This window comes from Falco punctatus (assembly GCF_963210335.1).
Source record: "Falco punctatus genome assembly, chromosome: 1".
NCBI lineage: Eukaryota > Metazoa > Chordata > Aves > Falconiformes > Falconidae > Falco > Falco punctatus.
In genome coordinates, this window is record NC_137580.1 from 3,826,897 (window position 1) to 3,852,636 (window position 25,740).

Below are 25,740 nucleotides of genomic sequence, written 5' to 3' on the forward strand. Positions count from 1 at the left end.
TTAATATTGTGAATAAAGAAATGTAAAAACAGTAGAGGTGCTGAAGGAACTCTGCGTTGATTTTGTTTAATATAATACTATTTTGGGAGTGTCTTGGAACATACAAAGAAAGGCAATTTAATTTTAATAAAGCATTGTGAACTAGAGAACAATATTAAAATAATTGGTGGGAGAAATTAAAATATAGGCCAGAACATATATCTGAAATCTTCTTCTAATTTTACAATACTGTAATTCTATAGTACCCTGACACTTCAGCATATTGCACTTTTAAGTTTGATGTATGAACTGTATGATTTGTATGAAGCAAACATATTTGCTACAGCCCTTACTCATTATTTCAGTTTTACTAATACACGTCAGGCTGTGGCTTCCATCACACTGTTGTCCAGAATGGAGAGATTTTTCCAGAGGCTGTCTTCTATGAAACCATAGCTGAAATGATTTGAAGGAACTTTCTGAACTGTTTGCAGCAAGGGTTGGCAGACTGTTTTTTTTAGTGGTGTTTTATTAATATTAAAATATACATATATTCCCTCTTCCTTTTTTTTTTTAATGTTATGTTGCTTGAAGTTGTATAAAATCAGTGGAGGGTGCGTGTTTGTTTTCAAAGTAAAAAATTCGTAACACATTTTAAAGATTCCTCCTTCTGTGGCATCAGGAAATAGAATTTACCAGTGTCCAGAGGTTAGCCAAGTGGTTGTGTACCATCTGAGCTCTTCATTTAACTCGGGCTTTTTGCAACAGGAGCTGCAGTGTACTGCAAAACATGCAATGATTTCATGAAGTACCCATGAGAAATTGTTACAAAGCAAGTGACTGGATGAGAAATTAGGACATGAAGAATTCAGTATTGAGAATAACTGTCAGAATGGGGTGCTCTCTCCCCTTGGGCGCAATTTGTAGGTCTGTGACTGAATTGCAATGACCTTGGACAGTTAACTCAAGTTTGCTCTTCCCTGCTTCTGGAATGATTGTGTACTTGGAGTGCTTCACAGTGCTGAAGTTGAATGTTTGTGAGGTTATTTGAGATGTTCAGATGGATGGTACTTTTCAAAAGTGCTTGTCACAGATCGAAGTTTCCAGCTACTGAAATTGGTAATGCTCCTGCTGACTCCAGTGGCAGCAGAGTTAGGCGAAGAGAGTCTTTAAATATCCTCTCTATAAATCCAAAGGTGTCTTGCAATGCAGTCATTTGTTTGCAGGAGGAGTGAAGGGGAGTTCACAGAACAAAATTCTCAAAATAATTTTCTGTAGCTGATGAGGTGGGTAGTGGGGTGATTTGGGCTAGCGTGTGTATGAAATTACAGAGAAGAGGAAGGGGAAAGGTTAGGCAGAGGGAAAATCTTTTAATGCTGACATTAACTATCATGATTGTTTTCTGGTTTTGACTGTGTCCTTTCTTTGAAACGCATTTTTCTTTCCCAGATTTAATTTTCACACTACAGAAATGTCCCATATTTAACCCTTTAGTAGGTAACCGTCAGCCACAGAGCCTGCTTTTGATATTTCGTGCCTGACAGAGAACCAAGCTGGAAAGCCATCCAAAATAACAGAATAAATGTTTTGCATATTTATTATAAGTCTCTAAGTGTTTCTGGTTTGATTTATTCTATTAAAGTGTTCCAATCTACAGATATTTTCCTCCCATTGTTTGTTATATCAAGCTTTAATTAAATGGTAAGATTTTGGGGACAGATGTTGCTCCTGTTTGCATGTGGACATTATTGCAGAGTTTGTGCCTTTTTTCACAAACCAGTGCTTGGCTGGGTTTGTTTTTGGTAGGTTTTGGGTTTTTTTTTTTTGGTGGGGTGGTATGTGTCTGTCTTTTGTTTCTTTAACTTGCAGATTTCTAAGGATACATCTACTGTAGAGGAATGGCTTGATAACAACTGCATGAAATGAGAAGCATAGTGGTACAGGGCAGGTAAAGGAAACATTTCCATGTTTGCAGGTAGAGATTGTAGGAATTGGGAACGCTTAAAATTACTGGAAAAAGATCATGGTTTTTTTGGACCTAGATTAAAACCAATAGGTAAGTTTGTGTACTCAATTGATAACAACGTGGTTTCCCTCTATCAACAGTGTACGGTCATGTATATACAAATAACCTATAGCAACACTGCACATAATAGCCTTTTCATAATGTCACTGCATTTGAGCTTTCCGGGGGAAGGCTCAAAGGTCGTATCGTTGGTTTATGGCTGTGGAATTATCCCCGTGCTAGGGTATGGTTATCAGACATTCCTCACATTCCAGGTGTCTAATATTATAGTGCTTACACGCCAGTGCAGGACCAACTGCTGTGTCAAAGAAAAACGCAGGAGGAAACATTCATGGCATAACCCATTTCCACTGCTCTGCCCCCCCCCCGCCTTCCCCCCCTAACCTTTCAAAATGTCATCTTTGCGTTGAACTTGGCAATGGTAAAGGGGTAAACAAATTAGAAGTAGTGATTTGGCTGGGGGGGGGGGGGGGGGTTGCCCTACAAACACAAATAGCTACTATGCTGAGATGGAAAGTATTGGTTCTCCTTTCCACGCAAGTATTGGGTTTCTTTCAGTACCTTCAATGATAAAATAATGTAGCAAAATATATAGTTGTCTTGAGGGTGGGTTTTTCTTCACTGATGGTAATTGTTGAGTGAAAAACCAAAACCAGTTTATCATAATCAAAAGGAAAAGGAAACAAATAAACCCATGCCAGCAGGCAGTTTGACCTGGTCCTGCAACCAGTGGGTGTGGGTCCCTTCCTTCCCAAAACCATTCTTCTCCTTCTGGGTCTCAGCTATTCAGTTCATATGCCTTTTCAGCAACACCTGTGAAGGGATAGTGAGCTGACATTGAGCTAATGCTAACCCCTTTGTAAGGCAGTTATGCGCTGCTGGATTGCTGTTACCATGTATTTTATGGCAGTCATTAACATGCACGTAGCATCTTACCATAAGGTGGAAGGCAGCATATTCCTTCTGTGCTCACCTCCCCCTATCTTCTGTCTCCTGTACTGAAATCTTGTGTGTTGCGTGTTCCCTTGCTTCCTTTTGGGTGTGCACACATGTGTGAAAAGGACACCCTGGTTTGTGGGTTTTTTCTGTGGAGGAAACGGGCAAGGTCTTTAGAGGACCTGAAAATTTTCATCCTTTTCTGTATGGCATAAAGCTTAGGGAATTTGCAGACGTGTAGGATTTCTGAGCATTGAAGATAAGTCTTTTAAAATAAAGAAATAAAAAGGATGGTAATTTTTGTTAATGTATTGCAAGGACTTGATTGCTGATAATTTTAGAGGATTCTTGCAAAACTCCTGAGTGAAGCAGGAAGGTATTTTGGGGTAAAACTCTGTGTTCCACCATATAAGATTATTTTTTAAAATTTGTTTTGGTTTGATTCCCCGCCCCCGCCCCTACAGTTACTTGGTGGATTTCCTGGTTTTGGGTTTGGTTCACTACTTCTGCAGATTTTACTGGCCCCTCAAAGGCAACACCCCCCACCCCCCAAATATATGTCCTATATTTGTCTAAAGGGATAGTGTTGATTCTGTAGGGGTGTTTTTGTTCGGCTATTTTTATTATCAGGTTGTGTTTTTGAAGACTTACTTGTGCTGCAGTTAAAATAAGTAGACTCAATTTTTTTGCAGTTGTAAGTAGGTTTTAGTTTTAAAGAACTCCCTGCGCTCTATGTGGAATGTATCTTTTCTAGTAAATACATGTCTATAGTGCCTTAAAATGATTATGTTCATAATAGATACTGGAAGCTAAGAACTTTTGTCAGATTGATGGGGTTTGATGTTGTACAAGTTTAGTAAGTGATGTATAAAAATATTGAATTTAGGATTTTTTGTTGTAGTGGGGTTGCAGAAAGGTTAGTTGGTTTGTTTTCATCCTTATCCTAGCAGTTAAATGTTTAACTAAATCGAGTAGTGGTTCTGGAAAACATTTGCAGAATGGAGTACAGTTCTCTACTGTAGTTAGTGCTTGTCTCCTACACCAGTCTGGTGAGTTATCAGCTTGTTATTTCTAAGCGGTACTTAACTGAATAGTGTGAACGGTTGTGTGCCATGGTACAGTGTATGAAACTCTGAGTTGGTCTTCAGCAAGACCCTTTGGCAGAAGCAGTCAGAACTGATGATGGGCTGATACTGCCATTTCACATGGTATTAGTAATACAGCTGTCTCTCTGGAGGGCTAACTGGGAGCTAAGACACTGTTCAGCCCGCTACCATTTGTAGCAAAGCATTTCAAAACAGCCTTGAGTACTCTGCCTAAATTACAGAGAAGAAATTGCTACGCAGTACTCCAAAAAGGTTTAAAAAACCCCAAAACCTATGAGCACGGGAAAAGATGAGATACTAGATTTGAGTTTCTGCTTGATCTTTGTGTGCTTCGAGCACAATGTTGTGTTCACCTGGGCTGCTGGCTAGCTAGATGAGAACCTTTTAATGGAAATTGTATTTTTCAAAGTCTTAGATGGTCCCTGAAACATAATTGAATGTGGTCTAGTCCTATCTACATGAACTGAGAGCTCATTTGTAAATGCAGGATGTTGTAAACCACTGTCAGTGTGAATTCAGTACTGGAAACCCAAGTTTCTGAGCTTGTAAAATAGTTGTGAGAGCTCATTATCCCAGTAGTACATTACCCAAATAATGTCTAGCTGTTCTGCATAGCTTTAAGGTGGTGAACTTACTTATGTATGTCTCTTAGTATAATCCTCTATTTACATGTGTATACATTTTTGTTTACCAAGAAAACCCTGCAAAACCCAAGAAGTATCTTTCTTTAAGGCCTGCTGTCTGTCCTAAGTATTCAAGGGCTTAAAAGAATCATAGGATAGAAATTGCAAGCTATTAAACATTATACTATACCTCTGTAGATTTTTAGAAAATTAGAATCAGTGCCCACATATTTCAAGTTTCCATTCTACAAATTTGACTGGTTTACCTGTCTTTTGTATTACCAGGAACAAAGTGATCTGAAATCTGGAAAACACATGAAAATTAATTAAATGTGTTCAGGAAATACTTACCGATGGAGTTAACAAATCCTTGTCTCCTAAAAGTGTGTACTCTGCTGTGACTTTATTCTTTGCTGTTAGTTTTAAGTATCCAGTACATGCTAGTGGCTATAGGCATAAAGCAGCGTAATTTAATGTTATAGAGAATTTTTCATAATTAAAGATTTGAGTTTGAACTACTTTTAGTAATTCTGTATTGGTGTAGAAAAGGTAACGTGCATGTTTGCTGTCTTTTAAACACAGGCATTTGTTAACTTTCATGCATCTTGTGATCATGGTAAACAGATGCATGACCTTGCGTATTTATTTATTTTACACCACTATTCTAAAGCAGGAGCTGCCACCATGCCACTCCTTGTTTGGTGTGTACTAATGTGGTACTGGTGTCCACTCAATTACTCTTTCGACATAATACCTGTAATAAAGTGTCAGTATATCTTAATAACACCCTTATTAAAAGAGAATGTACCTCAACAATGCAAAGGTTATACATAATGTCTTGCTCTGATACCTGAACAGAAGGCCCTCCTGAGTTAAGAATATGATGTTTAGAAGCTGAAATCCTGTCAACAGGCTCGTGAATTAGCTTTTTTAAGACAGAAAGATTGTGCATAGGATTTGCTAGTTTCTGGAATTGAATGAGCAAAGATTATGGCAAAAGTGTATTTTATGGGCATGCAAATTCTGCCCCTTTTTACAGATAAATGGCCCAGTTACCACTTTTTAAAGTTAGGTAAGTGACAGCAGTGTTATTAATAGAAAATAAATCCATTTTGCTATGGCTTCAGCTGCTGTAATTTGTAGAAGAGAGATTTGTCTTCCCTATGTAATTGACTTTCATACTGTTAATGGATAGTGACCTCAGCCATAGGAAGCAGTAATGCCTCTCTTTAACTCTGACCTGCAATGTGGATCTACAGCTTGGTATTTTTCGCTCTTCTGCATGCACTCTGCTCCTGGGGTAGTATTCATCCCTCTTAAATTCAGTTACCTTGTATAGGCTAAAGGAGCCTTGCATTCAGAGCCCTCCTGTAGCCACTAGAAAAAGAGGGAAGCCTTCAATGTCATTCATCTTCAATCTAAACAGATATGCTGAATCAGCTTTTCTAGGGAACCTAAAGGAATAATTCAGGTTAGATAACTAACTTTGGAAGTTAAAGAGATTAATTGCACCCCTGAGTTTTATATAAGAAATCTATCTTGGGTGCTTGAACTGAGTCAAATCCATGTTTGGGAGGATATTTGGAATGGGATTAGAAGATACATTTATAGATCCTCCAAAGTCACAATGCCTATAGCATTGGAAAGTTGGGTAAGAATTGAATTGATTTTAGGATCCAGCTTGAGCAGTTCGCTAGAATTCCAGTTCTAGCGAAGAATTTAGAATGTTTTTCTTCTTCTGTTTATACATTCCTTTACCTGATCAATTGATTTGAATTTTTACATTTGTTGGTCTTGAGCTACTGGATCAAAATAAGAATTAAATACTTTCAGTCATCCTTTTGCAGAATTAGTAGTTAGCTGATGCTGATCACGTGTTCCTATTCTGTATCATTGTGCTAACTGAAAATATTTTTGGGGAAGCGCTCAGAGGAAACTTTTGTGTTACGGTTGTTTTGTTATCAGTAAGCCATCTGTAACCACCCTTCTGTAATGGCACGTGTAGGTAAACGAGCCAGTTTCCAGGAAAGTGTGCATGTATCATTGGGTTTCTTCTGTTACGTTTTAATAGATGCTTATTGCTGCACATCTAAATAGTGACTTAATGTTTTGTCTTCTCAGCTCCTGGAGTGTGGAGAAGAGGTATATTTTTCAGAACAGTTTCTGTCTAGAAAAAGTGCTAGCAAGTACTGCATTCTAAGAAAAAATAATGTATAACATACATCATTATATATGAGAATGAGTGGGTGTGAAATTTAATCAGCACAGCACTTCACGTAAGTGTCACACAAGACCTTGCTACATGGCAAAGAACATGATGTCATTTTGGGTAGGGGATAATTGGGATTTGGTGAAAGTTTGAATGCATATTGAAGTTGCTATAGAAGTTCAGCATTGATCCTCGTTATAAGTGAGTTCAAAACTCCAAGTCTTGACTGCAGGTCAAGAGCAGCACAGCAAAGGAGGTATTCTTGGAAGTCATTTTGAAAGAGATTAAGATGAACCTGTTCGTAATGCTCAGGTATTTATGTACCTCTTACCAACCTGCAATGGCTTCCTTTCTAATTGAGAAGAAGTCTCAGATTTGTTGGGGGGTGGGGTGGAGTGTGTTGCCTGTCTGTGTTGCGTCCCATTCCCCCCCCATGCCCCAGTTCTCTGAGATCTGCCTACTGTAACGTTTCTGTCTTCCACACACCCTATATTATACCGCATATATTATAAATCACAATAAATTACCCTGAGAAAATTGATGCAAATAGTTCTATCTAAGCAAACAATGTCAAGCTGTTCTCACATAGCCCTTCAGAGTATGGATAAAAACAGGTCTCGGGAGTATGCTAAGGAGGTCAGTGATGCTGGTATCAGCTGAGTTTGGAAGAGAGCGAAGACCAAAGTCCAGAGTCCTAATGAAGTCCTGATAAAGTAGAATCCGAATCATAATATGGATAACCTCTGGTTCAGTGTTACAATTGATTTAATCCCAAATAGATTTTGGAGAAAAAACGACCCTGAGAAGGTATGCAGTAGAATGTAGCATTACTCTTGCATAGAACAATGTGTTAAAAATAGCGTGCGTGTGTGTTTATGCATATATGTCTACACATACATATGCATACACATTTTTAAGAATGTACACATTGATAATCTCAGATCACAGAGGTGTGAAATACTGTGGGCTGTCCATATCTTGACAGAAAGATAGCATTCACTAGTATATGTGGTAAATTTCTTGTTTTTTGTGGACCCTGACCTTAGGAAGGAACCTTTCTTCTATGTATTTTTGTGGTCTAGGGAGTACATCAAGCAAGCAAGTTGTCCAAATGGAACAATATTGCACTGACAATCCATCAGTCGGTAGCTACAGTTCCATTTTGCAGTATCATCAGCCTCTGCATTAATGTTAGATGCATATACAGACTTCCAGGCATGGCTGCAGATGCAATATTAACTGTTAATAATACCATATATATAATTGTAGAATCTACATTTTAAGATCTTGGATAACTTTATATTTTGAAAACTTTAAAGAAAAATTTGGATTTGAGGTGGTAATACAGCTTCTCAATTTGTAAACTGTATTTGTCTCCTAGATTTCCCAGAGCATCTGTGAAGTGACTGGCAGTAACATAATTATATACTATTTATATAATGGAATTACAGAACGCTTCCTGGTTTTCTTAAGAGTAGCCACTTCTTGATACACATGCCTGCCTGCTTCTTGTTCTTTTGATCCAGGGAGTACATTTTAATCCATATGCTGAAATGGGAGTGTTGCAGCCGTATAGGGTTGAGTAGATAAAAATGTTATATGTGAGCTAAAGGCTGATAAATTAGTCTTCACTTGGAAGGAGTTCTGTAAGGTTGAACAAAAAAAAAGTGCCTATAGGTGGGAATACTTCTGCTTAATGATGTGCATTTAAAAAAATCCCACCTTTTGTTTACTAATTGAACTTCATAGTATACTTAATGTGGACTTTTAAGCCATCCTTTTTAGAGTATTGGCATTCTTTTAAGAACGTGTAAATGGAAGACTACAAAAAAAGACTGAAAAAGTATTATAAACTACCTCAGAATATCAGTGTCCTGAGATGCAGCACTTAATCCTCTATTATGGTGCAATAAACCTCATTTTTCTTGGGTCATGGTTCATGAATGTAACGGCAGTCTGTCTATCATAGGTTATTATGTCACAGATAATGATCTTCACGCAGACAAGATTCCTTCAGTCCATGCTCCTAGGTATTATTTCCTTTCCAGTAATATCTCGTAACTCTCTTTGCTTTCAGCTTTTGTCTTGAAAATTTTCTCTTGCATTTTACTTATCTTCATGTCATGTTAATCTCATCCATTTGCCATACCTATTTTGAAAGCAAATACTCTTTATGTTGGGACAGTTATGAGATCCCTAATCAGTTGGGTATCACCTTGTGCTGATTTCTGCTCCATTGTAAAAGTCCATGTTGGGCTTAAAAATCTTGTGCTATTAAAAGACTGGAACAAAAAAGACGTTGCGGGGATGTAAGACTCTTAAGTAATTGTGATCTTGTTATGTACAAACCTTTTCATGTTTAAAAAATCTGCTCAGGAGCAGTTCTTCTGACATAGTTCAGGTCTTAAGGCTGCAATGTCCAAGCATGATCCAGCAGAGCAGAATTCATTTTTGCTCAGTACTGTCTGTATTTCAGGGCCTCTGTCTCCCTCCTCTTCTTCTTTTGTTCAAGGTCCAGAGTGGTTCACCAAGTACTTTTCCACAGTTTTTTAGTGTGGCTTTAATTTATGGAGTGTCTGGGGTAAGAGGGTGGTTGCTATTCATTCTCACGGTGTCCGATTTCTGACAAGTGATAACACCTGGACAGAACATCCACATGGCCAGAGCGGTCTGCTGTCTAATCTACGGAATGTGCTATAACAGCAAGAAGTCAGTATTTGATTAAAAAGAAAATTGGTGTGGAGTGCAGATGAAAAGACGGGCTAGTACTGGGTTTATATCCTTCCTGCACAGGTTTGGTGAAATTAATGCTTATGCAGAGTTCTAAATGAATTTATTAGAGGCCATCTGGCCATGTTTATACAAGTTTGTTATCATCCTTACCCTGCTATATGGTATTTCAAATATTTTTTCTACTTGAACTACAAGACTTGTATTTTGAGTTAATGCTATAATGTTAAAGCTAAGGATGATGTTGAACTTTTATTTTTATTCAATTTAAGGTCTTTTATGAAAATCCACATACGTAATCTAATTTGAGGCAGGATTTTCTTCGCAGCAAGATGTGCCCTTGTAGTTGGCACAGGTTCACACGACAAACCGAACTCACCAAAGGGCTGCTGCTTCTACATGATTGATGCATCCTCTGAGCTGTAGTGGCCTGGGAACTCTCTGGCACGGTTACCCCGTGTTCAGTCCTCGGCGTGCTGTGGACAGCCGGGCTGAAGCTGTGGTGGTGTGTATTATCCTGGCTTTAAAAAGCTTCTCCTGCTTTCCTGAGAGCCGTCTCTTTCTGCCTAGCTATTACTGTTTGCAAACAAAACGGTTGCCTTTGAAGTGATGCTGGTTGTTGCTAGGAGGTAGCGTTTGGGCAGGTGTATTCGATACAGCGGTGCTGGGCAGCTGCCGCTTTGTGAGCCAGCTGTTTGCCTCCTGAGCTGTGTCATTGCCATCCTGGCCACAGCAGCGCAGCTTCTGCTGCCCTGAGAGGAGGAGGAAGGTGAGGAGCAGTGGCAGGTCTTCTCAGAACAGCCTCGCTCAGTGCAGTGCTGCGTCTGGATTTAAAACTGTATGTTGGCGCTGGGAAAGGATAGAATGGGTAGGCTTGGCTTGCTGCGGACCTGGAGTCTCTCTGGAGGTCACTGGGGATTTTGCCCCAGTCAGCTTCAGTGGGATGTGCTCTCCTGCATTGTAGTGAGGAGGACGGGTCACATCCATTTGAGATCTCCTTTAGAAAAAGAGGTCTTGGACCGTGAGGCAGCATATAGTGGCTTACAGCTGAGGAGGAGGAGGAGGACAGGTACTACAGAAGCTCTACCTTCTCACTCTGCTGAGAAAAGTGTCTGTGGCTGGCCATTCTCATGCAGAATGTTTCCCGGTAAACAGAACTTTTCTCACAGCTTGCTTGTAGTGTTTAGAATCCATATTTTATATCCTAGTGATCCAGATGTAATATCACATTGGTGGTCTCGCCAGATTTTTGTAATAGGTTTAGATGCGTGTGGTTGTTTTTCATAGCAGTTTGTAAGTGGCAATAAATTAGCAAATTTGCCATATACATGTTAATGTGTTCAGGACCTCAAATTAAGCACTGGTAACCTTCATAAGATTATGTGTGAACTTTGGAGAAATACAAGAAAGTAGATTCATGCTTACAATTTAAAAAAATTTAAGAAAAAATCACAATTCAAAAGGTTTTTGGATCCTAAGAGCTTGGTTCTTTGTAATTTCTGCAACCCTAGTTTAGAGGAATGAAGTGTTTTGCTACTTGAAGAATTGGTAGGTCAGATCCATCAATAATAAAAATGTATTTGTGGGACAAAGTTTTCTAAATCAAACCTGTGCTCAAATTTCTATTTTCTCAGCTGCATAAAGAATTTAATTCTACAGTTTTGTAAAGTATTTTCTGCCTGATGTTTTCTATACAAAAAGCTAATTCATTTTGTAGAAAGTAAAATGTACTATTTTCTCTTTTATTCTTCACAAAAACTTTGATAAACCATTATTTTTTTTTTTTGGTCAGAAACTAATTGAAGAAAACATACTGAAACAGAAAAAATCATATGTGTATTAGACTCTTAGCTTTTTATTTGTATGTAATTTTAATGATGAGACGAAAAAACAGTCTTAGGTGATAGAACTTAATTTAAGCAGCAGTGAGTAAAGGAGCCGATGCTCGTGTGTCCCACAAACTGCTCTTGATAATCTTACTCAGAGGATTTATTTTTATTTTCCCCAAACTCTGGATGTATACTAATCATATTGTTGCTATGGTGACAATAAAATCTTAAATCTCTCGTTTTTCCTATTCAGTATCTCAGTATATCAGATATGACATTTATCTGTGGGTTATCAACAGGAAACTCAATACTCATTTAATTTTATTATTTTTTTCTTTAAAAGGCAAAAAAGATGATGTCAAGCTTTGCTCAGCCTCAGTTGGCAAACAGTCCATGCATTATCATCATAAATCTATTTCTTTTAACTAATAGATGCCTCCATTATTAAAATGAAAAACTTTGTGAAAAAGCACCATCTGAACATCTAAAGGCCATTAAATGTTACTTATGCCTACTGTATGCACACTGCTGCTTGTTTTAGTCAAGTACGTGGATTGGTAAGTGCTGCTAACTGCATCTTAGGTGGTTGTATTCTCTTTCCTGAGTTTCCTGTCTGTGGTCATTAGAAAAGATGACCTTAAAATCTTGTGCTGTCATCACAGACTCAGAGTTGAAGGGTCCAGTTCTTCTGAGGACAAATACAAGTGTAGATTTTTATTATTTTTTTTTACAAGTTATTGGTTATTGTTTAATTTTAAACTTAAATTTTAAAGATGTTGCAGTGAATTTCTCATTTGAATGGCTGTACTGAAAAATGTTTGCAACAGCTTGTATTACATTCTTGGAGTTAATGAATTCAGAAGGACGGAATAGGAAAAAAATCAAGAGCCTAAACTTTAAGAGGGAGAAAACAACCTGCTTTCCTTTCTCCCTGCTATCTTTCTTTAGCTTCTGTCATAATAGGAATTAATATGAAAAACATATGTATGGAAGAGAGAAAAGCTTTACCATTAACAAGTTTCTTTGTTTATAGGTTAACAAAGCCCTTATCGTTTGCGGATTGTGTTGGGGATGAACTGCCATGGGGATGGGAAGCTGCATATGATCCTCAGATTGGTGTATACTATATTGATCACATCAACCGTAAGTATTTCTCAGTTTCTGATCATGTAAGAAGTCTTATCTTGATTAGACTTTCCTGAGACTCTTCTAAAGCATAACTGGGAGTAGGGAAAGATTTATTATAAGTGAAGCGTAGTTAAAAGTAACAACTTCTGATTTTCCAGTAGAGAAATTATCCCATTTGTGTGCATGGGTTTGTGGGGGTTGGTTGCAGATGTATTATAGCTGGCTCAATATTATTCATATGACTTTTTCTGTGGAAGAAGTCCACGTAATGTAGTAAATAAAGACGGTTTACATCTGTTGGCATCTGCAAAGTGTAGGACGTTTGGCAGCTATATGAGTAACAAAAACTGGATTCAGCCTAACTACTGAAAGGAACGATTGTAGATAAGGTAATATGGAGCGAGGGGTATTTAACTTGTATATGAGATCTGGCAAATGTAGGGTAGTTCTAAGAATGTTCCAGAATATGTTTCAGGCTATAAGTAATGCTATATTTTGTGGTAAGTGGAAAGGGAACGGGGAATCAAAATACTGGGGTAAATTTGCCCTTTGGTAGAACATTATTGGCTTCAAAAGGCTTACAAGAAAATCTGCTGGTATGACTAAATCCATTTCTACTTATATATTTAATTGCATGGGAATTACGTCTAAACCATACAAAACTATAGCAAAATTTGAGATACAATGCTTGTTAGGCTTACTGAAATGAATATGTTCCTGAAAGCATTTTTGTCTTCTTTTTCTGCTTTTTATTACTCCATATTAATTGATCCCTTTTTCTATTTTCTCAGAAATCGTCTTTAATCGCGTAATAGGAGAGATTCTATTTGAGATTAACACCTGAATGTAGGCGGCTGCATCTGTACTAGCAGTGCTACGTACTTAAAAAGTAGTAAGGTGTCTATGGCCATTTCAGATGCTTTAGGTTAGCAGAGACAACCGCACAAGGTCGGTAGATATGGCATGGACGGTCAGAGACCAATGGCCTTGTGGAGCAAAAGCTGGAGACAAGGCTCATTACCCATGGCACCTCAAATACATGGGCAAGCGAATCAACCCTGAGATGTCTGAGTTACTTTTGTAGTCGATAGCTGTCTAGTCAGTACAGTGCTTATTGAAGGCTTGCAGGTAGACACCTAACCTTGAACTGAATCCCACCAAATAACCTCTGGCCTTTTATAACCCTGCTTTTTTGAAGTAACGGCGCATGTCCTCCGATCTTATATGTGGTGTTAAACGTTCCTGAACTTTAAAAAATAAGGACACGCTTGGCTGGATTCGAAAGGTGGAGAAAGTAAAGAATGTGCTTCTGAATCTAAATGCTGCTATCAGAGGAAACTCGTCTTTAACTTCTGCTTTGGCCAAAATTATAAAACTTTAAATTATAAAATTTTGAAGGCAATCCGCATTTCTGGGTGTTTTGAAAGTGCTTTCAGATCACTGCTCTGATAGTAATGTTCTTTTATTTCATGCATGCTCAAAACTTTTAATCAGTTCTAAAAATCTCCGTCTTGTAGCTTTGCTACTTCCCCCCACCCCAGAAAGAGGTTAAATACTTTCCTTACTTTGAAATGCTATTTTTTGTGCATTGAGGGTGAATTCCTGAATATGACAAGCTGTTCATGGCTTGAAGTTCTGCTTTACACACATGTAAGTTGCTGAGGCTTGCACAGCATAGTCTTGAAATTCTCTTGAAAACTTTGAACATGCTACAAACTACTCTTCCTTCCCCCAGCTGCTCAGCTTTTCTGATCTGGATCATTGCTTCCACTTGATAGAGAAGAATTGTGTATATCCATCTGTACGTGTGTCTGTGGCTGGGACAAATAAGTGTGATTAGCTAGATTTCTTTGCATTATGCTAATGCATATGATGGATGACAGATTGGTGTACTTTTTGGACTTTGGTATACTTAAACTGGTTTCCATCCAGGTTCAGTAGTGTATTTGGTTCCTGTTATATTAATACATGTGCGGCTTTGTAGCAATTTCAGTGAAGCTTCGTATCTTGTAAAGTGGTATATTTTAGTTTTGTATTTTGCGCAGTCAAGAGACTACTCTTGAGTTGCTGGGAGGTAAACTGCATAAAAATCTTATAAGTAGGTTAATTGTCTGACGTGCCAAACGTGGAGTTTAAAACTTCTACTTCATTACTGGGGAACATGTCTTGTTTTGATGCTACTGAAATCTCTGGTGTGGAGGTCACTAATAATTAAGGGGGGAAAAGCATTTCCAGAAAGCAGGTTTTGCATCTTACTGCTTTATTAGGAGTGTAATGATTCAGATGTGTTGAATATGCTTTTTGGATTTGAACCGTTAAAATTGTCTGTCAGGACAGTGGCTATGTTAGAACAAGGAAGACTCCTTTACTCTTTCACCTGTATCAGTTATAATTTTGTTAATTCTCTCTTTTACTGGACAAAGAAGCCCAATGAGGGAGGACGACTGTACCCATTGCCAGGAGGAGGACGAAATGGATAGGTGCCTGGAAAAACAGGTTGGATAAAGTGGAATTTCGGGACCCATAAATGGCAGCTTGAGGGATAGTGCCTTGGGAAGAAATCTGCTCCCCTATGTTACGTGGGGAGAGGTGACTAAAGACATTTCATGTTCACTGCTTTCTGGCTGGATTCAGTTCAGCAAAATGTTTAAGGAAAGGCCCATCGATTCTTTCCTCTTGCATCCCATAATTAATTATTCTGAACAAGTTCTTTATTATCTGCCCCTTTCTCATTTCTCATTCTAGCGTTGTTCCTACTGTGTGCATCTGTACAAAGCTACATCTGATACAACTATGGAGTGTCAGGTTGTCCACAGAACTTTGGAGCCATCATAGTAAAAATGGTTGATCTTGTTAAATTTCTCAAACCAACCCAATAAGCTATGAGCAGCAGGCCAGACCTTAGTGCCATAGACTGTAAATTCAGAAGGTCTTACTGACAGTTGTTCGTGCCTTTTCGGTTAAAAACTCAAGGTTGAAAATGTTAAGGATGGATGGAATTTCCATTAGTGGCCGTGTAGGACTTAATTCCACTTGTCTTGAAAGGTGGATATTAGCAAAACTCCCACAGATTTCAAGAAAACAGTGCTAGGCTGAACCTTGCAAAGTTCTAAACATTTTGCCAAATTTCTGTAATTCTTCAAAATGTATTTGAATCAAAATATCTTTCTTTAAAAAAAAATTAAATATTTTCCCCATCTGTGTAATTATCAGTCTTAGTCCTTTACCTTCCCTTCTCCCATACAAATCTGAGAAAAGCCTGCTTTCCTTAACTCCCAGTGGAATCTCCCATTTCTTCTCCACATAGGGATAAGAGTTGTCTCTGAGCAGCCCACAATTGTAAAACACTCCCTCAGACTTGAGGAACTTTCTTTTGGTGTCAGTATGTTTAAGTATAATTTGGTTTTATTATCATCACACGTTTTCTATAATTTTATATATTTTAATGAGAGGGTGTTTGTTGGTGGTTTTTTTTTTTTTTTCAAATATAATTTATTTTTGTCTAGCTCTTACTGATTGCCTTAGAGCTTTCTCATGATCCTTTTGGGTGATGTAACCCACTTTGAGAAACGCTAACTGAGGTCATTATGAATATATTACCCCAATTAGGAGTTTTAATGTGATGCTTTCAGCTTCAAGGGAGACCAGATTACAGGCCATCTGGCAAGACAGAACATGCGTATGATGTGGGTAGCTAATACTGTAAGAACCTAAACGCTTACCCTGTGGTGCAGTAGCGCCCTTTGTTAGAGGGATGACTGAAGGGATGTTTTTTAGTGTTCAGGGACCGGGGAGTTCTTTTGGTGCAGGATCCTTCTTACTGTGGTTTGGGAGAGTCCAAAGATTTTATCGCTTACGCTGGTCACTCTTATATATGTTATTGCATATATGTACTCGTGTGTTCATCTACTTCAGCTAATTTGCTAACATTTACTAATTGTGCTAAATAACACAGTTAGGAACTGAAGGCAATACTAAAAATAATGCGAACCTATTACTCCATTTTATTTCATGTATCTACAGGCAAAGTCATAAGTTTCAAACTTTTCCAATTCTTCTGCAAGGTTTTCAACGTCAGGTGTTAAGTGGCCGAGATGCAAATATTTATGCTCTTAGAGCTTGTTATTTGCAAACACTTTTAAGCTGATACAATCTCTGAAAGAATTGGTCTTGCTCTATTGCTACCTCTGGCCTTTTGTTCTGTCCCTGCAATGTTTTTGCTTATACTGGCATGGACATTTGCATGGCCAGACAGTGAATCAGATCAGGGAGCTTGATTCGAGTTGAAACTAATCTGGTATGGAAAAAAAAAAAAAAAAAAAAAAAGTTGCTATTTGCTCTCGTTTCCACACCCCTATTTATGCAAGCAAGAGAGGGAAGGTGACCTGGCGAGATATGAATGAATAGGCAGGCGGAAGAGACAGGGGACAGCTGCTTTTCGTGGCAGCGCTGGTTAAAGGTATTTGAAATGACACCCTTGAACTTTCATCCGTTCCGCGCCCTGCCGGGAAGCAGTTTTGACTCTGAGGCTGTGATTTCCAGGTGCACTTCTCAGGTGGTGGCGGCAGCTAAAGCAGCAGTCATTGCTTGTTCTGGTTCCTGCCCCCACATCGTGTGGGTGTATGTAGTAAACACAGACACTGGGGAAGCAGTCTGCTTCCCGAGGGGTGTGAGTTGTCATCCTCCGCCTCCTCTTCCTTCCCCCAGTTGCTCAGGTTTTCTGATCTGGATCATTGCACGGGGTATGTGTAGATGAACAGCAGTGGAGTTAACGGGAGCAAGAATGGGAATCTTGTACTTTTGGCTTGACATGAATAGTCTGAGGGAACCGTGGGCTGGGAGAAGTTCTGTCTTGCCTTCAACACCCTACGTATTCCTAAATAACTTATCCCCTTTACTTACAGTTCTTATTTTTCAGGCTCAGGAATAACCAGGCAAGTAGTTGTTTTCTTCATCACGTAGATCTAGTTAACCTATAGAATACATACTCTGCTGTTAGTCATGTCAAGCAGCAAAGATAACAGAAAGGAACTGAATGACAGTATTTAAAAGATAAGGATAGGAAGGAATAGCTGCTCCTATCCCAGTAGTATTTCAGACCATCACATCACTCCTTTTTTGCCACTCTCTGTTCAATATGATGATTTTTCTCCCTGCCCTCCACCCCCAGCACTTTTCAAAACGGTGTTGGACATCTGCCTTCTCTGCTTCTGCAGCTCCTCCCTTGTTAGTTTTAATTGTCCACATTGGAAGCATGAATGTACCTTTCCCAGAGACAGCTTTCTATCACTGTTCCCAGAGACAGCTTTCTATCACTGTTCCATCCACAACAAAAAAGCAAATTGAGTTGGTGATGATAAAACATCAAGAAGCATAGAGGTAGAGGGATTTGTGTCTGCTTAGCTGAGAACAGAATTCATCAGAGGTCCCGATTTCCCTTCTTGTTTTCCTTCCTTCTTAAAATTTCAAAGCCTAGCTATTTACCTACACTGTTTGACACTTACAATACAATATTTTAACTATGGGTATTCTGTTTCTGTTGTAATCTTAAAGGCTTTCATGCCAATTTACGCTTGTGCAACTGGTTTATCTAACAGAGGGATTTTTGTGGATAGACTGGCTCTTCTCCGCTCCAGCCTGGGACTGCTAGTGCATCTGCATCTATAAAAGTATGCCAAACTATTTTCAAACAAGGAAGAAATCTGAAAATCCCACCATGAGTCTGCAATTATCATTAGCTTGAGGGAGTCGAATGGTGTATCGTGATCATAAACGTGCAGTGTTTGTTCCCATGACCCGCCACCATCAGAAGCAAGCGGTGACGTGCAAGCGTTTGGGAAACAATTGTGGAGACTCTTTTCTGTCAGCAAACACATATGGTGAAAACCCAAGTGCAGTGTGTCTTATCTTGAATCTTATTCATAGGTAAGTATCTTTATCGTGCCCTGGCCGTAGGAAGGGATTAGAGTAATCTGATGCACGCTGGCTACAGAAGGAGGGCTCAAGCAATGAAGGCTCTGCATTAAAGATCATTTTAGCTGCTGACTCTTATGTAAAGATCATACATGCATCTTTTTCTTAAGTCTTAGTTCCGATAGCCATAGCCGTAGAACATTACCTACTTGCTGGATAATGTAGAGCAAAAAGCTCAGAGTTTCTACTGCATTTGACTCTTAAGATATGTAAGCATATGCTACCCGATATGTAGAGGAAACTAATGTGCCATAAGGATAACGCGTTCAGTATTTCTTCATAAAAATCTCTGAATAAATATTTCTTGGAAATCTGCTCATGCTTGCACACTATAGCTGGAAAACATTCTCATTTTCTCTCGTTACTCAAATTCAAGCCCAGAATTATTTTATGGAAGAGTGAAGAATGTATCTGGAAGAGAGGAGGCATTTTTTATGTGCAAGTTCTATGGCAGGAAACAAACTGTAGAGAGCTCGTTTCCAAGCATACTCTGAATAATCTAATTTTCCTCCATGTCTTCTCTCTTTAGAACCCATATTCCATCTTCTTATGTGCTAGAATGTGATTTGCTCTGAGTATCCATTAATGTGTTAGATCATTTTTAAGACATTGTATGTGTTATCTTGTTGGGCTTCAGTGTCTTACTGAAACTGCTCTCTCTGTAACGTGATATTCTTGATGTACCTATTAAACATATCAGGGTGAAATGATGTAATATTTGTGCATTCTTCCTCAAATTTTTGGGTACAAATTGCTTCTTTTTGTTGTTTGAATGGTAAGTATTCTAAAAAGTGGGGGGGGGAAAGGAATAAGAAAGCCTCTAGTTATGTAAGCAATAAAGTGCATTCCTTACGCCAGTCTAATAACACTTGGTTATTCTTCCTGAAACTAGTACTAGTGCATTTGTTCTTTTGCTGTTCATTAAGACTTGCGTCTCAGCTGCCTGCAATATTTGTTGTGCCAGCTGAAGTACGATGAAGTAATATTTGCAGTCTTTTTTTCCCCCCCCGAGTGTTTTTTTGTCTGATTGCAGGCAAAAGTGCTGCAGATTTGAAAGCCAGTTTGTTTATCAAGGAACGTGGGATATACTTGTAGAATAAACGTATCCATAGTGATTATGTAATGTTGATAAAATTGCTTTCACCACCCACCACCAAGCTAATTTGCGTTACCCTGCGATGGTTGATGTCAGACACTATTTTCCTCTTCTGATGTTGTATGTCAAAGGGTGGTTGTTGGCTTTGTTTGTGCCATCTTGAGAGAGTTTGGTGTGAGATGCCATTGAAATCTGGGTTCTCCTTTGCTGCAAGTGGCCCCCCTTTGGCTTGCCCTCAGCACGCGGTAGGCTGCTTTCCAGGTATCCCCTCCTCAAACCATCCGTGTGGAGCAGGACGTAATCCTACCACACCGAAGGCGTTGGAAAAAGAATCTGGGCTTAGCTTGCACGTTTTCAACAGCCACTGGGCTTCAGGAGAAGCACCAGTGACTGAGGGATCCTGAATGTAGTCAGCTCTTGGAGGCCTGTGGTTGCTCTCTTGAAGGTGGGGTTCAGCGTGCTTGGAGGTAATAGTCCTGCGGTTAGCATGCAAGATAACCAGAGATGTCGGGTGTGGTGGAGTTACCTTTTCATCACTTAGCGAACTGATGAAAACTTGCCATTTAACGCTGAGAAATCGCCACCCTGACGCAAAGCATCTAGCTGAGTTGCGACGTGGTGCAGCCCGGAGCACGGCAGGCTGTGCGCGGCACGCTTCTGCGTCGGTCTGAGCGCCCCTCTTTTCAGGGGGCAGCTGCTGCCGTTTTGCCGTCTCTTGCCTTGTAGCCCTCGTTTCCTGGTAGGGAAACTTTCCTGTAAGTTAGTCTGTGAGGGAGAAGGTGCATGGTATTGATGCATAGATCCATACTTAAGATTCTAATGGATAACTAGATCTGTGAGTAGGCTTACTGCTGCCAAAAAAAGGGATGTCTAGTTCCTTCCCAAGCTGGGTGGCTCTTCCTCCTTTATACTGGCTTGTTGGACCTTAGGTGACATAGCACGACTCACCTGACCTGCCAGAACGTGATGTATCTGCTTTCGTGTTATCTTTTTGAGTGTTTGGGTGGGTTTAGTACATTGCATAGGCTTTGTGCGGGGTTGCATGAGCACCAGAGACTGTGCAAAGGAGAACCTGTGGTTGTGTAACGTTGGGGAATGTGGGCTGAGGTGTTGTGGTGGAAGCCGTCCCTGCCAAGAAGGAGGGCTGTCACAGCAGCTCCAGCTGTGACATGCAGTTCCCTCCTCCATGGGAGCTGAAGTCTCTGGTCCTCGTTTCTAGCCAGGTCAACTAGTTTCCCTTGGAATACCGTCTCTTCTGCAATGGTGATTCTGCTGCATTTACAAACTGGAATAATAAGGGCATGTGTTTAAACAGATGAGAGTGTACTTTTCATCCTGAAGAGAAAAGTGTCACGATTTTGTCTCCTCTTGCTGTCTGTGTGTCCTTCCCAAGCAGCCACCTAGCATCTCTGGCATTTTTTTAACTGGGGCTCCCTGAGAGTACTTGTTCTGTGTTGCTTAAACGCAACGTGTCTGACTGAAGGCAGCTTACATGTGGGTCGCTCTAGAGCCAGTCGATGCTATTATTTTGTTTGGCAAGGGGACATGTTGGAAAACTATTGCTTCCACTTATTGTTAAGCCTGTAGTAAAATGTCCAGTTCTCTCATGTCTAGCAGTAGGGCGTCAGGGAGCCCTTCCCTTCCCTTCCCCGTGGGATTTAGTAGTGGGATTTTAATTTCATGTATTTTAGGGAAATACAATCTACTGCTGATAAGGTAATAGTTTCCTTCTGTTCAAGCAGACTGTAAAAATTTGGCAGAGCTTCCTGATAGCAGACAGGAACAAAACATAGGAAAATATCTTGCTTAATAAAAAAAATGGCATCCCTGACTATTGCCTCTATCCTATGTATCTCGTATGTATAATCACACAGAACATGTATAGCTTTGCTGCCCTTGAAGCAAGTTCGAGTCAAAGGAATAAACAAAATTTCCAAGGCATAAAGTCAGTCCTGGCGTGTTGGCTTTGAATTATTGTTTGGGCTGAGTTTAAGTGCATCGAAGCCGGCTGGCAGTGAGCCAGGAAGAGTGCATTTCATGAATAGCAGGATGATTAAAGCCAGTGCAGCTTCCTCTCCTGCCTTACGGAGCCGTGATCGTTTCGGCGCACAGGAACGTCCTTGGGTGGAGCGTGCCGTCCTGCCGCTTGTGCGATTCCGCTGGCTGAGACCACAAGCGCGCTCTGTCTCACAGAATTTTTCCCCCCAGTGTGGGTTGTCACTCGCATCTTTAAAAACAGGAGGAACTAAATTGCTTGGTTATAATTTTTGTATGAATTTATTAACTACACACTTGCGGTAGTTTTGTTTAAAGTTAAAATAATTGGTTTTAAATCAAGATCTCTTAAGAAAATTGGGTAATTTTTACTTGCAAGTGACTTTGCCAATTTACACTAAAACCAAGGCAAATTAGGAGTGTCTAACTTGAATGTTAGGTACGCCACCACCTTCTTCGTTCTGTTACTATGGGTTGTTATTCTACATTATGATTGGACAGAGGAGGTTGATAGATGAAGATTCTTTTAAACCTAAGCAGTGCTCTTAATAGAGCCCGATGTGCAACTCTTAGTTGTTTAAAGATCCATTTTAAGGAGATTCCTTTAGTTCATATCTAACTTTATGCCACGGAAAATGATGGCCAGTCTATCTTCTTCATTTTCTCTCCAAGAAACAGCTGAACTCTTGAATTTAACTATCCCTTGATGCCGAAAGTGTTGGAGAAGTCATGCCCAGCGGGGTGGTTTGTTTGTTCTCCAGTGCTGATGGTTGAAGTCCAGTTAGCATTTTCTAGAACAGGTACAACCCCAACCCTAAATTCTGTCTAGTGCCCATAATCAGTGCTTACTCCTCACCTGACCAGCAGAAACACCACCTCCCTGTCTGCCTGGCTAGCAGTCTGTTTGTTGGATGGTTCCTGTCAGCTGCAGACAAGGTTGTAAGGCATCCTGTTGCAGTCACCAGTGGAAACGTTCATCTGCCCTAAAAAAGGAATGAGATCTCCCAAGTTTATTTTACACCAGCTGTTGAATAGTAAGGGTAAGAAAATGTCTGGATGTTCTTTGTGGTTTAAATCTCACTCTTTGGTTTAAGCAGGAAGGACTTCACATCTCCTTTTGAAATGTTGGGCAAGCTATTTCTTCAATGACATGCATGTAACTATCCCAATAATACTCTTGTGTATACTAGTTTGACCTTAACAGCAGGTGCTTAAAACGTTCTCCTCTAAGGGAAAACAAACCCCTTATCTTTGTGAGGCTTTACTCTGAGAAGTATAAATATTTGAAAGACCTCTGCTTTTCAGAAAAATGTATTGCCTCTTGGAAGGTACAAATGAACAGACTTTTCAAAATGCAGCACTTACAGTACCAGAAATATTATCCATAGTTCTTTGTTTTGTTTTGTTTTGTTTTTCTCTGTGGGGTAAACCCGCTGATTAAAATTGCGACCACTGAAAATTATAGACGTACAAGCATATGGTACTGCTACAGGCACACGTGTGTGTGTGTGTGTAGATACCTATACATATATATGTACATACACATAAAATATATGAATAACTTGCCAAACAAGTGATATGCTTTTTGGGGTTTTCCACTTTGTAATATTTAAGAAGGCCTAGAATCAAAAATATTCCAGAGCCTTTTCTGCTTGGTAAAGGTTGAGTAACAATTCTGGCATAGTCATTTCAGTACTGCTCTGCTTTTTCCAGCTTATATATTTTCCCACGTGAGTTTTTGTTCCAGAATGAAATACATGCAGATCGAATTGGCTGAGAATAATTTGACCAGTCAATGCACCTACACAAGCAAATACCCAAACCTCAGTATGCTAAAATTAGGGTGCAATTTTTAAAACACGGTGTCACCTTTAACTTGTTTATGACTATTAGTATAATAGATGTTAGCTTGTATAACCATAGTTTTGGGTTTTTTTTTTTTACACATGCAGCTTGGAGAGGCAAAAAAATAATATGTTTGATTGTCTTTGTCAGCAATACAAGACAATCTGCTGTTGATCAGCTTTGTCCTTCTCTTGCAGTCCCAAGGACAGGGCATCTGTAGGCCACGTTTTAGAACTCTGCAGGCTCCATTTGGTCTTTGGGCTGCATGTTGAGCAATCCTCACTTAAAACCTACAAGGCAATTACCTACAACATGCTCGAAGATGAGACCTTCCAATCTTGTAAGATTATTTGGTGGCTGCTGGTTGCACTCTTAAAACACAATCACATCATTACATTTTTCTACAAAACCAACATAACTGCATTTATCCTATTTGATCATTGACCCATGAGAATCCTCCTTCATGCTCTTCATCCTGCTTCACAAAAAAGGACAGGTCTGGAAACCAGCACTTCTTATCTTGTGTAAATACCTGTGAATGTGGAGGTGTGTTAAAGCACAACAGCAGTAAGTGGCCACAGATAGGGACATGTGTTGACCGTTCAGGAGAGAAAAGGTATCGATTTGCTTCTTTGTGTGCCTGGTATCTTTGTGAAAAAGAGCAGGTGGCTATAAACATGGATGTGAGTGTGTGTGTGTGTCTGTAGCTATAGTTAGTTTTTTGGAGAGAGTGTTCCTGTCGGGGTTATTGGAAAACCAACTGTGTATAAAGCTGCTCCGCTTTAATCTTTTATGCAGTGCACTTGGGTTTACGTGATTTATGCTCTCTGTGCATCCATTGTGCACATCTAATACCTTTCCCAAGCAGAAATACAAAAGCTGGTTGTGTTTGTAAATGGTGGAGAGGGGGGTGTATGTGTGCGTATTTGTTTGGTTTTAAAAGCATCAGTACTTCCATAGGCGTGGTCAGTTTAGGATTCCCCAGGGGTAGTTTTATGGGATGCTTCTTTTTACTTGCATGTCTTCTGGTTTATGTGATATTAACACCAAAACAGGTGTTTGAAAAACTGGTAGTTACTCTGTATGGGAAATTGTTATTAAGCAGAATGTGTCCTTATCTGCTTTTGCTGTTACGAATCTGTTTTGATATACGATGGTGAAAAGAGTGCTTTCACTCAGCTTGGTTCTGCTGCAGTTCTCCCTGCCCTGCTCCCCCCACCTCCGTCTTCAGACACATGTTCCCATTTTTTCCCCCCTGCATTGGTTCTCCCAGTAAAGCAATTCAGAGAACTCAAGTGGCAGAAATCTAACCCAGGGAATAAATTACCTCCTCCTTTTTGCGTAAAAATTCTGAAGTAAATACTTTGCTCTTAAATACTTCAGTACTGAATGTTACTTTTTATCTATGTAGATCTATGTAGATTTGTAATACGTAGCTCAAGAAGAAAATGAAGAGTGGGGCATGCTTGCATTTAGATTTCAAGCTTTTCATGGCTATGTCTGATGAAAACGTGTTTGTACTTAGTACAGATTTAAAGGAAGAATATTCATTATACAGCTTCAAAAAGTGCTGAACTAAGTCAGGAAATATTAATGATACGGTTGAACGTTCAGCCTTAACTCTTCCGTATTGCATGTGTACATTAAAAAAAACTTAAAACCTACAATTAGATTGGTCTCATCGCATGCTTTCTTAATATATACCATTACATTATGTCAGATCCTCTTGTCTATGCATTCTATGCAAGTCTGCCTTCTGTGTAGCTGCTGGAGTTGAAAAGGTTGATCTGAAATCCTTTGTGAATGAAGGGTCTGTTCCAGCCTACTCATTTATATTACCTGGGTAGTCAGTGGGAAGAAGTAGACACCTCAAAAACCCAGCTCAGTCCCATGTATCTTGGGCACCTGTCTTTGAAGTGCCCTCTGAGGGTGACCCTCTCTGCCTATTGACCATAAAAGAAAGTTGTATCTTGGATCAGATGCCTAGCAGGGATAGGGATAGAGCTTGGTGAGGTGATCTGGAGAGTTAATGATCTGTTAGTTCAGTTACAGGGGAAAAGATAAAACCATTTTCATAGAGGGAAAGGAGAGAGATAACCACTATAGAACATGAATAACCTAAGTCTGTAATGAAGTGGGGAGGAGGAGGGTTGAAAAAAAATGTAATAGCTAAGAATACTTACATTTTTGTTCAGAAATTTGAAGATGTCATTGAAAGACTTCATTGACCAGTTATTTCCCAACACTCTGATGCAAAAAATAAGG

At 39.5% G+C, this 25,740-nt stretch overlaps 1 protein-coding gene across 3 annotated transcripts in view; it reads left to right on the forward strand.

Moving 5' to 3' along the window:
- WWC2 (WW and C2 domain containing 2) overlaps window positions 1–25,740 on the forward strand; it is a 105,340-nt gene that overhangs the window by 25,670 nt on the left and 53,930 nt on the right. For all 3 annotated transcript variants that reach the window (XM_080379284.1, XM_080379285.1, XM_080379286.1), the window contains exon 2: window positions 12,472–12,581. In XM_080379284.1, coding sequence (XP_080235410.1) covers window positions 12,472–12,581 — 110 coding nt within the window. The remainder of the gene's footprint in view (window positions 1–12,471; window positions 12,582–25,740) is intronic.